This window comes from Drosophila eugracilis, unplaced genomic scaffold (assembly GCF_018153835.1).
Source record: "Drosophila eugracilis isolate 14026-0451.02 unplaced genomic scaffold, ASM1815383v1 contig_90, whole genome shotgun sequence".
Taxonomy (NCBI): Eukaryota; Metazoa; Arthropoda; class Insecta; order Diptera; family Drosophilidae; genus Drosophila; species Drosophila eugracilis.
In genome coordinates, this window is record NW_024573812.1 from 7,688,989 (window position 1) to 7,705,687 (window position 16,699).

At 40.4% G+C, this 16,699-nt stretch overlaps 5 protein-coding genes across 7 annotated transcripts; 4 read left to right on the forward strand and 1 right to left on the reverse strand.

Moving 5' to 3' along the window:
* Positions 1-52: 52 nt before the first annotated feature.
* LOC108113006 lies at positions 53-15,641 on the reverse strand. 2 transcript variants are annotated; one of them, XM_017223426.1, is made up of 4 exons: positions 15,239-15,641; positions 13,818-14,237; positions 5,977-6,898; positions 53-894 (listed from the first exon to the last, which is right to left on the reverse strand). In XM_017223426.1, the coding sequence occupies exons 2-4, from the start codon at positions 13,959-13,961 to the stop codon at positions 641-643; spliced, it is 1,320 nt and encodes a 439-aa protein (XP_017078915.1). In that variant the 5' UTR covers positions 13,962-14,237; positions 15,239-15,641; the 3' UTR covers positions 53-640. The 2 variants fall into 2 exon arrangements, with proteins under 2 accessions (XP_017078915.1, XP_017078914.1); XM_017223425.1 differs by having other exon boundaries at positions 15,099-15,641.
* On the forward strand, positions 1,629-2,645 carry LOC108113008 (protein lifeguard 1). Its single transcript, XM_017223428.1, has 3 exons — positions 1,629-1,897; positions 1,956-2,189; positions 2,247-2,645. Exons 1-3 carry the CDS (start codon positions 1,736-1,738, stop codon positions 2,643-2,645), a joined length of 795 nt encoding a protein of 264 aa, XP_017078917.1. The 5' UTR covers positions 1,629-1,735.
* On the forward strand, positions 8,125-8,835 carry LOC108113011 (neo-calmodulin). Of its 2 annotated transcripts, none has more exons than XM_017223429.2 (2): positions 8,125-8,660; positions 8,718-8,830. In XM_017223429.2, the coding sequence occupies exon 1, from the start codon at positions 8,207-8,209 to the stop codon at positions 8,651-8,653; it is 447 nt and encodes a 148-aa protein (XP_017078918.1). In that variant the 5' UTR covers positions 8,125-8,206; the 3' UTR covers positions 8,654-8,660; positions 8,718-8,830. The 2 variants fall into 2 exon arrangements, with proteins under 2 accessions (XP_017078918.1, XP_017078919.1); XM_017223430.2 differs by having other exon boundaries at positions 8,126-8,660; positions 8,721-8,835.
* LOC108113012 (calmodulin-1) lies at positions 8,749-9,873 on the forward strand. Its single transcript, XM_017223431.2, has one exon. The coding sequence runs from the start codon at positions 8,857-8,859 to the stop codon at positions 9,298-9,300; it is 444 nt and encodes a 147-aa protein (XP_017078920.1). The 5' UTR covers positions 8,749-8,856; the 3' UTR covers positions 9,301-9,873.
* Positions 10,684-11,272, forward strand: LOC108113009 (neo-calmodulin-like). Its single transcript, XM_041819672.1, has one exon. It carries the CDS (start codon positions 10,754-10,756, stop codon positions 11,207-11,209), a length of 456 nt encoding a protein of 151 aa, XP_041675606.1. The 5' UTR covers positions 10,684-10,753; the 3' UTR covers positions 11,210-11,272.
* Positions 15,642-16,699: the final 1,058 nt, after the last annotated feature.

Consider the following 16,699-nt stretch of genomic DNA (forward strand, 5'->3'; position numbering starts at 1 on the left):
AATTGCAATGCAATTAATTGCCAATTACAGAGTCAGAACAAGAAGAGTGTTGTTTGGTATTGATAATTCAGAATTTTATTAACTTACGTTTTTGGCTCGTCTTGTTCTAGGATTGTTACATTACATTTATATTTATATTTATATTTATATACTGTATATGTTTGTCTATGCGTGAGTAACTATTAAATACAATCACAAAATTTATGCCATTTGATGTTCTTATGTATTTACAGTCGGGGCAGTTAACTAAACATGCGTTTTTACACTTATTGGGGCTCGCAGCAAAGCCATGGAAACATTCACACAGATATTTAATAAGTAACTAGGGCTTGACTAAATGGTTACAAGTATTGTTAGGCTGCACATCCTAACGCTAAGCTAAATTACTGTGCTCTGGTCTGTTCATTTCCGATCTTGTCTTTGACTCGAAGTCATCTGTCTAACTCAGCTAGATTGGGAATCTCTTGACCTTCATCTAGTTCAAATGATGGTGTGTCATTTCCGTCGAAATTCCTACTAGTCTTGGTTTGCTTCGTCTGCTCCTGAGAGTATCTATCTGTGTGTGTGTGTGCTGGTAGAAAACGTTGTATCAAATGCTTTGGCCACGCCCACGTCCACTTCTTGTTTCAGTTTTCCATGCTCAGTCGTCCGTAAACGGATGGTCGGATGTCTCGCTACTGTTGCGCCGCCGGCTCTCCAGAATTCGCGTCGCCTGCTCTAGTGTCTCCTTGTAGAAAATATTGCGTGGACTGTCGCTGGGCAAGGAGTACTCAGTGTCGTCCATTTGCGAGGTGAGACCCAGGACGATGTTGAAGGCGGACGCATCGTAGCCGTGGCATCCGGAGTATCGGTACAGGGGCTTCTTGTTGAACTTGCAGCCATTCGATTGGGCACCTGGATAAAGATGAGTGTAAAATTATTTCACCTTTCAAAAGAAGTACGAAGTATGTATTACTACAAAGTATATATTACTGCCAACCGAGCTACGAGAGGTTTAAAAGAAAGGCGTTGATCGTGCAACTTTTTCACATATACATATATCACCCAAAAATTAAGGACCTATCTTTGTTAGGCTTTAATATAGCAAGTTGATCTATAAAGCCAAATCCTAACATTGCAATATAATTTAAAAACATAAATAAAAAAATCAATTACGCTGTTAGAAAAATGTATTGGTAAGGTTCATTATGTTCGTTTTGGGGAAGGCACCCTACCCTTTTCCATTCTTAAACATGACATGAATTAAAATCAACAATGGGCTTAATCGCGAAAGTATAATGTTTCATTAATCAAACCCGACAAAAAAGGCACTTGGAAAAGCCGAGTGCTCTTCAATCGCTCTGCTTACACAGAAAACAGAATATAAGAGATGAGAGTAAGCGGACGAAAGCAAATCGAAGATAAGCTTCGTTTTACTCATGCATTGAACAATCTTTATGGCATTCATTAACTTTAAATCAATATAGCTACCAGCATCCCATTCATTAGCATTTGAAGATATTTTATAGTATATCGAAACCTGATTTCATTATAGATACTAATGAATTATCAAAGAACAAATGCGATATTGTTTAGCTTCATTTTTCGATGTGTGATATGGAATGTTTGTGGAAATGAAATGGAAATGGAGTATGCCAAATTAGATAAACGATTAACTGGAAAACGGGGCTTATCAAAAACAAAATTATAATTGGGAACTAACTAGACATCAGTGTTGCGGCAGTTAGTTGATGAAATGGACACGATACTAATGGTGGACAAAGAAGAGGTCCCGGGCATCGCTGTACAATGTGAACTGCTGACGTCCAAAGGACATTTGAATAGGACCTACGAATTCGACATAGCGGATATCAAACTCCGTCGTCGCCTGGTGTCCAGATTTTACGGAATTCTAATTGTAAGACTTATCAGTAATCTATCGCTTAAGTCTTATACCTATAAAGTGACTGTTGCAGCTACAGGTGGCTTGTACCTTGCCCTGCCTGGAGCTGTTGCTGAGATTTCCTTTACCCTACAATTATGTAATACCCTCAACGATGGTCTTTACCATGTCGATCTACACTTGCTTTTACGTTTGGCGAGAGTGGAGGAGACTTGCCCCTTTCAATTATTTTGTACTCTTCGTGAGTACATGCATTGGATTGTTCAATAGGAGCGTATATCTGGTCACTTTGGTGGAATCACATTGGGTGAGTCCAAATGATAAACTTTAAACTTTTTTGTGGAAAAAACTGTTCTTATTCCAGGTCTATTTCTATCCCGTCGTCCTCATCCTTGAGTTGTTAGCTCTTATGCTGTACTCCTCACAGGAGCGCTATCGGTTTACCCAATTTCGTGGAATTTCCATAATCTGCCTCGTCTTCGGGATGTTTCTCCTGGTGGCCTACCACTTCAACAGGGTGGTAGAACTCTTCTCCGGAATGGCCTGCACATTGGAGGCGTGGTACGTCATCTACGATACCCACTACATGCTGTGTGGCCGACATGGCTATACCATTGGACCCCAGGAGTATGTCTTTGCTGCATGCAACATCCACTGCGATCTGCCCAAGGGAATCTGGCGATTTATTAAGATGATTTTCATCAACAAAATCATGGAAATGATTCGCATGTTTAGAGAATGCTTTCGGGCCGAGGTTTGCTAAGGGAGACCACCCAGTTGGCTTGGAAAACCATAATTTCAATTTCAATTAAATTTCGGCTGTCAAAATTTATGTTTAATAAAACCAGTCTTTAGGTTTTCTCCAACCATGCCAAGATTCTTCCAAGCCCTATCCAAGTCAACGCTTTATCCTAAACTCTGGGGTAAGCCGAAAATTATCCTGGGACACGCTCGTCCTTATTTCAGCAGGGCTAGGAATAACGCTCAGGCAGACAATCATGAGAACTTCTTTAGCTTCAATTTGGATAGTTTGAAGATCCCTCTTAACGAGGAATCGGATCACCTTTGGAAAGGTCTATATTCAAGTAGATTTTTGGGTGGTGCGGAAGGGGATCATCAATTTAAGATTGGCATTAAAAACTACCATGCAGATAAGGAGTTGCCAAAGTGGAAGCAGATTAAGGATCACGTCAAGGATCTTGAACAGATCTATCAGCCTCAAAAGAAGCCTAAAGACAAAGGAATTTATTTTATGAAGCGGAATAAAATTTCAGATAAAAATGTTGTTAAAATTAATGACATTAAAAAGCCAAAAATAAGAATCAAACCCAAAAATAAACTTCCGATACATTCGCCAAAGCCTTTGAGAACTAATCTATCCGAGAGTCTTGGCCATCTTCTAAAAGAACTATTAAGTAGGTATGTGTTCACAAAAAAACAAGTCAAAAAGGTAAAGAAATCCCCAAATAAGCCAAGGAAAATATACAAAAAAGGCATCATTGATATGCCTAAAATTATAAAGAAATCAATGAACACCCACAAAAAAGCTAGAAAAGATAAAGATAATAAGCTGGAAGAACTGTGGTCACCTGCAGAAGATTCTTTGAATTTGCCAACCGAAGATAGAGAAAGCAAGTTCCCAAAAAGGAAATTAAAACTCCTAACAAAATCTTTACGCACCCAAGAGTTAACACAAAAGAAAAAAGAAAGTGAACTAATAGAACTGGGCGAGTTAAGAAGTCCAAACTATCCCAAAAGGTTGACCAAGAGTATGAGACTTAAGATGTTAAAGACCATATTCCAAAGGGGTTTGTTGAAAAAAAAGATGGCTAAAAGGGTATCAAAACATAAAATAAAATCATTACACACCCAAAAACTAACCAAAAGTGAAAAGGAAGGACTGATGGAGCTCTGGCCAACTCTAGTAGATCTTGGTGAGCTGAAAGGTCCAAGGAACCCCAAAAGGCTGTGCAAAAGTATGCGGGCGAGGATTCTTAAGACGTTACCCCGAACCGCTTTGAATTTGCAAAACCAATATAAAGAAATATTAAGAAACAAGTTCGCAAAGAGAAAATTTATTAAGTCATTACACACCCATAAACTGACCCAATATGAAAAAGAAAACAAACTGATGAAACTGTGGACCAATCTAGTAGACCAGGGCGAAATAAAAGGTCCAAAGGATCCCAAAAGGTTGACCAAGAGTATAAGACATAAGTTATTAAACACAATAGGCCGTAATGCCATAAAGTTGCCAACGGAATATATAGATATATTAAAACACAAGGTCCCAAAGCGGCAATCGCAATGTGATTCGATTTGTTCAGAACTTCCTAGTGCAAGGGCAACGAGAAGCACAATCCGAGATACAAGAAAATCGAGTTTGAACTTTAAATTGCCGTTTAGTCTAGGCAAAGGCCTAAAAATCCATGACTATGGGTTCAAGAAGGCGAACAAGCTGGACTTAAAACGAGATTCTTCCAAAAGCAAAAGTGCGCTTAAGGACCTGCCTAAGTCTATTACTCCAAGGGAAGCAGAAGTAATTTCTAGCCGAAAACTCTTTCGTACGATGGACTTGAAAGTAAGGGGAACCACTAGGCAAACTGCCTTTAACATGTTTCTAAACATTAACAAGTTCAATGAGAGAACCATCACTTCCAAGTCAGATCTATTGGATCAAATGAATCGAATGGAGAGCCTAAACAAGAAGGAGAATGACAACATCGAGGATATCGAGGAACCTTTCTCTCCTGTAGCTTATGATTTATCAGAGAGTTTAAACAGAGCATTTCCGACGCTAAAACGAAGAATTATTTCCAGGACACATTTGGTAGACTCCGTTCCAGAAGCCGAAGATAGGCCAGGCGAATTCTGGTCCTATACTGATTATGATTACGAAAAACTTCAAATTTCTTTACATAGAAGGAAGCGCAAAACAGTTAAGACCTTAATGAAGAAAAAACATGGTAGTTCCAAGCAATCCGACGCAGCCACTCAGACTGAAACCATTTGTCCAATTTGCAATTCCTTGCAAAAATATAAAACTGAAAAAGTATCACCATTGGTGATGGAAATGGAAATTAGAAGAAATTTTCTGACACGTCGCCAGTACTACATGGATAATCTGAAACATAGGAAATTTTTAGTTATTGGAGATTCAGGAAACCAAAAAACAAACTTTGAATCATCAAATAAAAATAATCTAGGCCATGTTCAGCACAGCAATCAATGCTTTAGCATGGCCAACTATGATTGCAGTAATACGTATTTAAAAGGACCTAAAATCATAACTGAAACTTATGAGAATCTAAGAGCTCCTCTACTGTTTGATACTAAGTCTGAAAAAGTTAAGGCCTACAAGGCTCTAGATATGTCAAACATTTTTTTAAAATGCTATCAAACACTTTTCGAGGCAGAACAGCGAACTAATAATTATAATATTTGGACCTTGAAGTAACAGTTTGCTGTTTTCATTTTACTTGTAGAAGAAATATTTATCAGAATCTAGTCCCAATGAAGGAAAAGACGTGCATTGCTCTCTTGAACGAGTTTAATTGCTTTGCAATTTGTCAGCGAATAAACAAAGCAAGAAGGAGCAGCAATACAATTTACAACTCCAGGAAAATGAAACGATTTCTTAATTCATTTTCTCGAATCAATTGACAACGAACTCTGTGCTCAGTTCATAGAACTTCTATGGAACGAACAAAGAGTTATTTTCAAGGAAATTCAACGAAATGAATGCAAATTTCCCAAAGCTTAGTTAACATAATATCTAAATTACAGAAAAAACCCAACAATGTTAATATTGATAACTACTTTCTAAGGGACAGTCCGATCGAAAAGGCATTGTCACGTTTGCCATCAATCCCAATTCAGATGGTAATTACATAAATTTCCCCGATGTGAGTGCCATCAACGGAATGCCGTGCAAATGACGGTCATTAGTACACCGGGCCAGCCCCAAAGGAGAGTTATGGGGTGGTGGCACGAATATACATAGGTTTGATTGATTTATATTGGGGGCAGAACGGGACACATTCCTAATGACAGTTTTCCATATCCTAAAGCCACCACACTAACTGTCGACTCACCGATTGGATCGATGCACTCGAGGGTGAGGCAGCACTTCAGCCAGGGCAGCATGATCTTCTCGGTGACCAAGGGGCTGCCCGAAAAGAAGACTGCATCCAGGTCGATCATCCGAAGGAAGTTGAATTCCTCAGCTTTCGACTCGAAGTAGTCGAACATTTTTGGGTGCGTGAGCGAGGACACCGCCGTTGGTGTGTTCCAGCCCAGGACTCCTGCGGATTTGACTCCAGCTGTCTTTACTCCTGGATTCATCACGCTGCTCTGTAGATAATGCAGCTGGGCGGAACCTCCCCGCACCCGCATGTAGTTTTCTAGGAAGAGAACCGACCGGGCACGCATCAGACCATCTTTGATCACAATTGGCCGGTAGGCATGCGTCCGCTGATCGGCCACGAAGGAGGGGAACTCCGATAGGTCATAGGTGATCACCGAGCACCGGCTGTTGTTGCAGTAGGACCCCAAGTCGCGAAGCTGCTCCTCGGATACGCCCAAGTCGTAGATGAGCAGATATTCGCTGGGCAGCTTGGCGGCAATGTTCTGGGCCAGCAGAATGGCCGATGCAACCTGACCCTCCAGCACATACGTGATGATGGTGAAGTTGCTTCTTGTGCCATTATACGGCGTGGTGATCCGCTTCCGTTGCCCCCGTTGCTCTTGATCCCCCTGCTGGCCACCGAAGGTAACGGCATCCTGGGGACGCCGCAGTCCTCGCAGCTCGCTGAGCTCCAGTTCCGCTTTGGTGGCCGGCGCTGGAAAATCTGTCTTTGGCGGGTACTGACCTGATGACCCAATGACCGCGGCATCCCGCGGCTCCAGCTGTTCCTGCTGGCGTGAGGCATCCTTTGGAGAGGTGAAACCCAGAAGTAGCAAATACTTTGGGTCTATTTCCAGCTTTTTGGGTTCCAGACCAACGCGGAGGTTCTCCTGCAAGCGATTAAAGAGAAAAGTAATATTTTAAATAGGGCTTTGGATTACTAAAAAAAAACAATAAACAATTTAAATAGTCATAAGCTGTTAAGAAAACAACACTTTAATCAATAATTCATGTCATTCCGAACGGCCAAATGGTCAAGTAAATATTACAATCCTTGTGCCTAAAAGCCCAGCTCGGTGAGCGGAATTTGCCTCGTCATGGGAGCAATTTGAAGGCGACACATATTAGTTGACCCGGCGGAAACACATGTGAGAAATCTTTCCATTACGGCCCTCAAGCACGCTCCCTCTTCCAGCAGAAACCAAGCCAAGTAAATATCCCAACCTAACCCAACCAAACCCAAAACCCAAAAGCCGCCGCACAATGGAAACTTCTCGTGCCGATGTCAAATTCCTGTCTATTATTTGTTTTGATTGTGGCTAGAGGAGAGCGTGCCGCATGCTCTGTCTCCTGGCGCCCCTACTCCTCCTCCGCCTCCATCACCTTCTCCTTCTGTCAAAAACTGGTGCCAGGTGTGCCCCACTGCGGGCAGGTGAAGGGCCGAAGGGGAAAGACTGAAATTAACCTGCGGCAAAAGACGGCAGCCAAAGGCACAGGCCAGGCGTCGCCAAACCCAAATCGCATGACAACCTTGCTCTGTGGATGGCAACCACTACATTGTTATAGTACACTCAAAATTAAAAGTAATACTTTAAGTTAGTTTCCTTGGTTTCAAGGAAAGATAATAAGAGTATTTAGTTGGTAAAGTAAGATCAACAAAGATTCTTTCTAGACGTTCTATAAGATGTACAAAATGGCAAATAGGGGAATAAAAAGCTAAAACCTTTTCCTAATTACAGTTTTCAGTGTAGCATTGAAACGAGTCATTGTGCATATTGTACTTCCTAAACTCTTACCAAAAGGCACTCTCCTCACCGGCTTGTTAACAAACAAGGAAAGATACCAGCTGATGGTTGTTGCTGGCAATTGGAAGCGATCAGCTTCAGGGCCTCGTGGCCCAAGGACATTCGAATCAATCAACTTTGTCCATGTGGCACTGCGCTTATATAACAAGTATATTGATTTTGTGCCAATCGGTTTTGTGCACTTTGCAGCGAAATGAAGCCACCCGGTGGATGTTCATTTATCCGTTTTTCCATTTTCCTTCCGGATTTCCCTTGGGTCAGGAATCGATATTAATGTCAAAGCCCGTGTGAAGTTGTAGGGGGCAATATTTCAGTTGACATCTCCAAGCAGATTAATATACATTCCCACCAAACTAAACCAGATAACATTTCCTCAAAACAAGTACACTTAAGATGGAGGATTTACCTTTTGAGGAACAAACCCTGCTCATGGAGTGCTTCCGCATGTTCGACAAAGAGAACGAGGGTGCCATCACCTCCAAGGAAATGTCGGCCGTGATTCGCGCTCTGGGTCGCCAGCCCATTGATACGGAAGTCCAGTCATTGATCAACGAGGTCGATTCGGACGGAAATGGCTCCATCACGGCCGCGGAATTCTGCACCGTGATACTTCGCAAAATGCATGACACTGGCCAAGAAGAAGAGCTGCGCGATACTTTCCGCGTTTTCGATAAGGAGAACAACGGATATATCACCATCATTGAGCTAAAGAACATATTCACGGCTCTTAGCGTGAAAGTGAGCGATGAAGAGTTGGAGGATATGATACGAGAGTACGATTTGGATCAGGATAATAAGATCAATTACGAGGAGTTTGTCAACATGATGACTACGCGATAGCTTCCAGGTCTGTTGTTAAGACTTCAGATCAGTAACACGACTTATCCTTTTCCCCTTTCCCCAGCAGGCGACTTCGGCATTGACTTTATTGTCATTTTAAATTTATTGTTTACTTATTTTAGTTGTCACAAAACCAACAAGGAAACAACAAAAACAAAGACTCACTACAGTAAAACATAAAAAAAATTTAATTTTTGGCCAGCATGGCCACTTTGACCGATGCCCAACTAGAAGAGCTCCGGGAAGCCTTCTATCTGTATGACCCGGAGAGGTCAGGAAGGGTGACGGTCAAACAACTTGCCGGTGTAATGCGCGCTCTTGGCGAGGTCCTTACCGAGGCGGAGATCTATGACCTGGCCAACGAATGTAGCGTGGATTACAGTGGCATGGTGCAGTTTAAGGATTTCCAATATGTAATGTCCAAACGTCTGGAGGATCAGAACAGCTTGGTGTCCTTGAAACAGGCCTTCAAGATCTTCGATCGCAACGAGGCCAATAGTTTCACGATATCGGAAATCAAAATAGTAATGACCAATCTGGGCGAGAAGATGTCCGATGATGATTTGCGTGAGTTGTTCCAGGATATCGATCAGGATAAAGATGGTAAAATTAGTTTCACTGAATTCGTTGCTGCCATGCGAAGTTGAATTAGGAATTCCAAATTGAAAGAACCAAATAAACGCGAACCCCTTCCTTTTCGGAAAATGCCCAACCCAATAGCGGTTTTACTACGCCTAGGCACCACTTGAAATTTCCACCAGAATTCCTCAGAGTCAGTCGGAGCAGCGCCAGAAAGTCGGCTTTGAAACCTTGCCCCAAGAAGTCGTGCGTTGTTTTCGTGTGTGTGTGTATGTCCATGTGGCTGGGCGCGTGACTCCGAAATGGGGAAAGTGGTCGCATGTGCCTAATGGCCGCTGGGGAGTGCCAGGATATCCAAAAAGGGTGATGGCGATGGGGCCCGGCAATCATAAAAACGAGCCACGCTGATTACGATGCCAATTTAAATATTTGACATGCACCGCTCTCGCTGTTTACCCTTACGTCTGGCCGAGTTCAAAGCTGGGATGTTATTCCCCAAGTTATATGTAGAAAAAAGCATTGGTTTCGAATCTTATCGCACTTAGCACTTCAAATTACGATGTTATATTAATAGGCATACAACATAAACTGCTCATGACTCATTTGGCAACTTGAAGAGCTAATAAAATAGTTTAAAATGACTAATTTCTCGTCAAAAAAGTTCAATTGTCTGGCATGAAGGAAAATACACAGATATAGAATATGAAACATATGCTTTGGTTATCTGATTAGATATTAACAGGGGTGTAAATGGTAAATGGTTCTCTGCAACGTTTTGTTTCTTGTTAACATTTCCAGAAATACGAGATGGCAATCTGGTTCAATATTACATTAACCGAACACATTAACAAATTTTTTGATATTTTAATCTGCTTTAATAATGTTTATATATAGGCGAATAGATTTGATTTTCCTTACAAATAAGCAGATGAATTTGCAGTACCATAAAAAATGTAAGCATCCTTTGTTTTGATTTTGGAAAGAATCTGCAGATTCTTCGTGGAGTCTGTAGATTGTCTCCGTCAACAGCTTTAGGGAACAAGAATTTTACAAACGCTTAAGACAAATTTTAGACTCCTTTAAGCTCAATGAAAATAGGTTTGTCTGGTTAAGAAAGTCGATTGCTTTCGATGGGCAGATTTCATAAATGTATTTAGAAATCAAAAGCTTAATTTTCTTCTCAACATATCCAGCCAAATAAAATTACGCCTTTATAGTTAACTATGTAGAATACACTTTTTAAAAAGGAAATTATTTCTATACTGCACGGGACTTACAGATCTTAGTAAGTAAGGTCTCTTTTAAGTTGGTGGAACAGACCTTCTAGTTTGCATCAATAATTACTTATTTTAATTTGTTTCACCTTTTTATTTAAATAGCAGTCTTAGACATAAACTTCCGAGTGATCAAGTTAGATCCACACCCAGGCTCAGTCAGTACAGCTCCAAAACACAAACTGAACACATCATAGAAACATTACTTCCCGAAAACTCAGTCTCACTCAATTTCTCTAACACCGAAATGGAACACCCAGAGTATACTTTGTCCCGTGACGACCTCGAAGATATTAACGAAGCATTTGCTCTTTGTGATCCCGAAAGAACTGGAAGGATTAGTCCAGAAGATTTGGGAACTGTGATGAGCGCTCTGGGCCAGAACCACACGGAGTCTGAAATCTATAGATATTCCGAGGGACTCGATGAAATGGGAAATGGTTTTATCACACTTAAAGATTTTGTCGACTTGATGACCAAAATGTATAAACTTATGGATCAGACAGACTATCTAAAGGCGGCCTTCAACACCTTTGATATAGATAAAGATGGTTTGATATCATATTCCGAGTTGCGTGCTACTTTCTACAGTCTTGGCGATAGAATGACTGACGAAGAATATGATAAACTTTTTCGCCAGTTTGATACCGATAACGATGGATTTATTGATTGGCATGATTTTTATAATGCTTATAAATCTTAAATGAAGGCTTACTATTCTCAAATTTTTAGAGAGCATTGGAAATAAAAATTGTTATGAATTTAACTGTTGGTTTAACTCTACCAGCGAGGACTTTCACATGTTAAGAGTGATCGATAACCCTGCAGCTAACTTTATTTACCCGCCTTTTGAAATAGCTCGTTATACCACTCGTATATACCGCTTTTTAAAGCTATTTCCTATCTATTTTCTAAGATTATCAAAGAAAGTTTTCGAATTGAAATCAGTATCAGTATCCCTGCATTATCTTAAGAGTTTCGAGCGATATTGCTTTCAATTTTCCAGCTATTTGCCTCTAACTTCCCCCGCATGAAAATTAGTGAAATTGCCGGAAACCTACGACTTATTCATTTTAATCAAATGTCGAGAGGTCAGTCGGTCCATCGCTTGTCAGCCGTATTTTCCTAGCTCCCCCGTATGGATAATTTAAATAGATTATTGCCCAACTACAGTTTAATTGTATTACTCTGCATGTGGCTGGGTAGTGGGTAGTGGGTGGCGACGGTGACATTGAACCGAGGGCTGTCAAAGCTATATGGCAATCAATAGCGCTGCTCGTTTAGATACTCCGCACAGAGGTAAATATGAAATACGTTTAATCGCTGTGCAAACGCATTGATAGTGCTGGCGGTCATCGGTGCAATTTATGTCATTGATTAGAACCATCTATTAGATGACTTGACACAAATTGCCTCAAATAGAGCGGCATTAATATTTAAAGAAAAGAATTTCGAAGAAGAAAACAAACATTCAAAGAACGCAATTGGATAATGCTGATTCCCTGAAAACAACACTATAATTGGCTAGTCAATTTTCGAATTTACATTCCCGCTTGAATTATGAGGCAGGCAGCCCTGTCTGCCCCGAAGTTTTGCATTGAACTTAGAGTCTTATTTTATTCAGCCGCAGCACCTGTTTGATTCCCACAAACCGAGCACTTAACAATATAAAAATTGTAGGGTGGGCTGTGAGCCATATATATTCGGTACTGCTTTTAAGTACTCATTCTACTTGAAAATAATATGGGGACTGACTTATAAATAGATAGTTTGTAGTTGAAATTATTCATTTATTATTAGTTTCCATGGTGGAAGTGACATTCCGTTGGCTCTTCAAAATGCATTACATTCTTCCTGGCCACTTGACATGGCTTGCTAGCTGGCCAGTTTGAACAATCAATCACTTTAATTGTAAGTCTATATGCTTGCTTACATCAGTAAAAAGTGGAAATTCAATCGAACACATAAGCGTAATTCGAGTTAGATATACACAAGCAACGTTACTGGGCCAAACCAGTTTACTTTTAAACGCAATTCATATTACTCACGGAACACGGAATGCCTCAGTCATTGTTGCAATTGTGGGAACGACTTCACCACGAAAATTTACTTGAAATGCATTTAACCCCCCTTTTTTTGGGGTTTATTCTTACTTTTAGATGATAAGTTGATAGGTTGATCCGTATGAAAACAGCGGTATTATTCATTAATGCTGCCATTATCTTTGTTTGTCATGATACCGAAATTGTACGATTCTGTTTACCTGACTAAGATAACAGCAAGCTGTAAACTTCGAAGCGAAGACTCTTTTTTACGGCTCCATTATATTTGCTTTTATATGCGTACGTGATGAGAAGAGAACCCAAAACGAAGAGCCGCCTAGCTCAGTTTATTATCAGCCAATGTAAAACGATGAATTTTAACCATCCGGTTATATAATCTAACACATTCACCTGAACCCGAAGAAGTCCCCTAGCAGCGGAGGTATAGGGGCAATAACTAACCACAGTCCCCTCGAGTTGCCCAATAACTCAACGGGGTCTGCAACCGGACTCCGACCGGAATCTAATTAGTGTAAACAGTAAACGCTTTGGCATGCGAAATGTAAACATACCCAGCGCCGGCCGTGGATTTGTTGTGTTTGCCGACATGGCCAAAAGTGTTCTGAAATGAACCTGAACCTGGTCAACATCCGCTCTTCCTTCTCCACCTATTCCAGACGTTTTTGTGAGTGATGCTGATGACTTTCGGTTTGCTGCCACCGGCCTGTTTGTCTTGGCCAAATGTGCCAGACTGCCTGGCATATCTAGCTTTTGGCCCACCCACCCAGCAGGACGTGCTTCAATTTGGCTAAGAGCACAAACTGAGCAGAAAATAAGCTACATGTGTGGGTGTGGTCAGGGCGGAGCACAGTTCAAGGCCAAGTTTGATGCCAAAAACCAGACGCTGCCAAAGGCAATTGCCAGATATAACAAATGTCCTGGATATAGAGCCGTCCATTGCCACCACGCTTAACTATCTGCTCACAGTAGAAAATATGAATCATAGATGTGGCCTGCGTTATAAATCAATTAGTTTCGCATTCATTTTTCTAAGCTCCACCCTGTTGATAACTGATAAGTTAAAGCGCTTCGAATCGAAGCAACCAAAACTCGAGTGCACTGCGGTTTCTGCTTTCCCTCAGGGTCTGTGCCAGATACGAATAGATAATTGTTATTTAATACCCTTATCAAAGCGATTCAGTCAAATTGGGGGCACGGAGTGTCCATATCTGTGATTTAACAACCCCCTGAAAATGTGACTCAACTCACCTGAAACTCTTTCAACTGCTGGTGCGTCTGGACGACAATGTTCTTGAAGGAATCGTTCGGCTCGCCGGCTGGTCCGAATGCAATGAAGACGATCGTGGCGATTATGACTCCGATCAGTATTAAGATCAGGTGTTTCGTGCGCATGGCCGCTAAAATTGACTTCGACTTCGCCTTGTAGCCAATTTTGCGGGCAAAGATGCGCTTCAGGGTGAGTGAGGCCTCCAGTCTGAAGGCTTTCTGACTTTCCCTTTTAGCCAAATGGCAAAGTTGCTCTACTCCGCACTTGCTAGCACTAAATCATCATTGGTTTCCACTCGATTCTAGCTTGCTACGCAATTTCGATTTTATTGAGCATTTATTTCTTTATTTTGTCTTCTTCATTATGGCTGCGGTTTCCCGTTGTCAACATTATATGGCGACCTGTTAACGAAAAATTAAGGCAAGCCCCGTCCACATTGTTAGTTGTTCTTCTTGATATTGAAATGTTCTTGGCATCGTTTGGCTATTTCAAATAAATACAGCTTTATTGTGCATGCTGCCAGCTTGGGTAAATAAACTCTCATTGATTTATTTATAAGAATTTTGAACAAACATTGAACATTTTCTATTGATGTAAAGCTCATTTTAATAGTTATTTGGAAACAATTGCTTTGAGGTAAAACACACTGCAGAAACAATTGTTTATAATATAGATTTATTTATTTATTTTAAATAAAAATTTTTTTATAATGCTTAAAATGTGCAGCTCAACAAAAGATGTATTTGTTTATAATAAGTATGTTTCTTCTTTTCGTAAATGGGGTGTATTTAAGATCAGGATTGAGATTTATAAAGCTTTTTTTTTATCAAATATTTACCTACTTTAAGGTTTCTATTTTAAAACAGAAAATTCCCATATTAATCGGAAACTTTCGGTTTGCGGTTGATTTAATTAGTCACTGTGTAACTTGAGTCTTATATGTTTAAAATAAAAAAGAGTGTTTAATATTTCTTAAACAAATTAAATAAATTTAACTTTGCCACAAATGAATGCCTAGTAATTGTTTTGAATGAAACTTAACCCAGAAATACGATTAAAATGTTCAAACTGATATGAGCTATGGGAAACTGCATTTGTTAACACCCTCAATGCGAAAGCCGCGTGGTCGCCTTGATGGGGTTAATTTCTTGGCGCAGGGCCAGAATGCGAGATGACGGGAGCAAGGTGAGGGCAATGCACATACATACATGTATGTAACAGCAACGATGTGACAATACGATGTGCAATGTGCGTCGACTTACGCTCTTTTTCTATTATGCGGTGCTCACAACAAAGGGCAGCGGCTATTTACAGTTGCTTTTGTTGTTCGCCGCGTGCAATTGTTGTGGTTGTTGCTGAAGGAGATTGTGGTGGAGAAATAGAGAGAAGGTGGAGAAATTACCGGCGCAGCCTCCATTAAACTCTTCTGATAAGCACACACACGCACATCCGCGCAAGCGACTTGTTGTAGGCCAGCCAATACTTTTACATAATTTACAGTTTCTGCGGCTGGCAAATTTTACTTTCGGTTTCGCATTCACAACGGTAAATAATATATGCGGATCACGACGCGGCGAAAAACAAAACACTTGAATTCGCAGTTCAATGGGCTTCTCAAGCGCCTGTTGTTGTTATTTATAATGGCAATGCGTTATGCTGCTGCTTTGGAAAGCTGAGGCAGTGCATCTGCCAGCGGAGACTTTAGCTCACAGGCCGAGAAACGACGGAAATGATAGTAGTACTAACTGAACAAGAATCGGAAAAGCCGTGCGCTCTTTTGGCGTGCTGAAAGTTTTTTATGCAAATTCGTTTCAGTGTTACCAGATGTGGGTAAGGCTTTTATCCCAAATACAAATATCAGCCCTGATTTTCTCCTAAAAAATCCACTTCTCCCTCTAAATTCAAACTGTCATACCATGAGCAACCCTGCCCCAAAATACAGGAAAATAGCTTAGAAATAAAATTAATCAATCTCCACGAAAAATTAAGCTAGTATTAAATTGTTTCATTGTCGATACCAAGAGGCTTACATTGCACGGGGACTTGAAATATTTTTTCAGATATGAACCCATCAGGGATGTGCATTATTAGCAAAAAAAAAAAAAGATAAATGTATCAACATTTTTATTTTAAAACCACACGTTTTGTGTAAAGTATTTGTTATAAGTATTAAAACGCAAAATCCAGTTGCTTGTAAAGGCATTACTTTTCTTTTCAAGCATTTCAATAAATTACTCTTATTCAACATATGTATCTTATCCATGCAGAAGTCCTGCTCAAAAGAATGAAGAATTTATAAATGAATTATTTTGTTAGGGTTAAATTTATTATCCGTAATTTTTTACTTGTGTAATACCAGAGTATATATTTGTTCAACGACTAAGACTTGACATACATTTCAGAATGAAAAGGAACCAGTGTATGTGTTACTAATCGGATTTTAATAAAAGTTTATATATGGAACTTGGACAAGTATCGGTTATGATGTTGCTCTCGAAAAATTTGCCCACACTATCGATGTTTTTCGGCTTGGACAATCGAATATTAAAGTTATCTCAGACACAAACCATCATTAGAAACTTCACTAACTAAAAATTTATTTACCAGAGAACGGCAAGGGTACACCCAAACAACAAGTGCACCCGAATTATTTATGCGTTTTCGGCACTTAGAGTGTGATCGGCACCCTAAAATAGGGTGCCTTGCACTGGTCATTTCGAATGTGCTCATACGCACAAACTACTCTGTTGCACAAACACCCAAAACACTTACAGCAAAAAAGGGAGTGTTTGAAACACCCATGTTTCGGGATGCATGATTCGATTGTCTTCAACTGATTTGAGTGTTTCGGGTGTCTCCAACT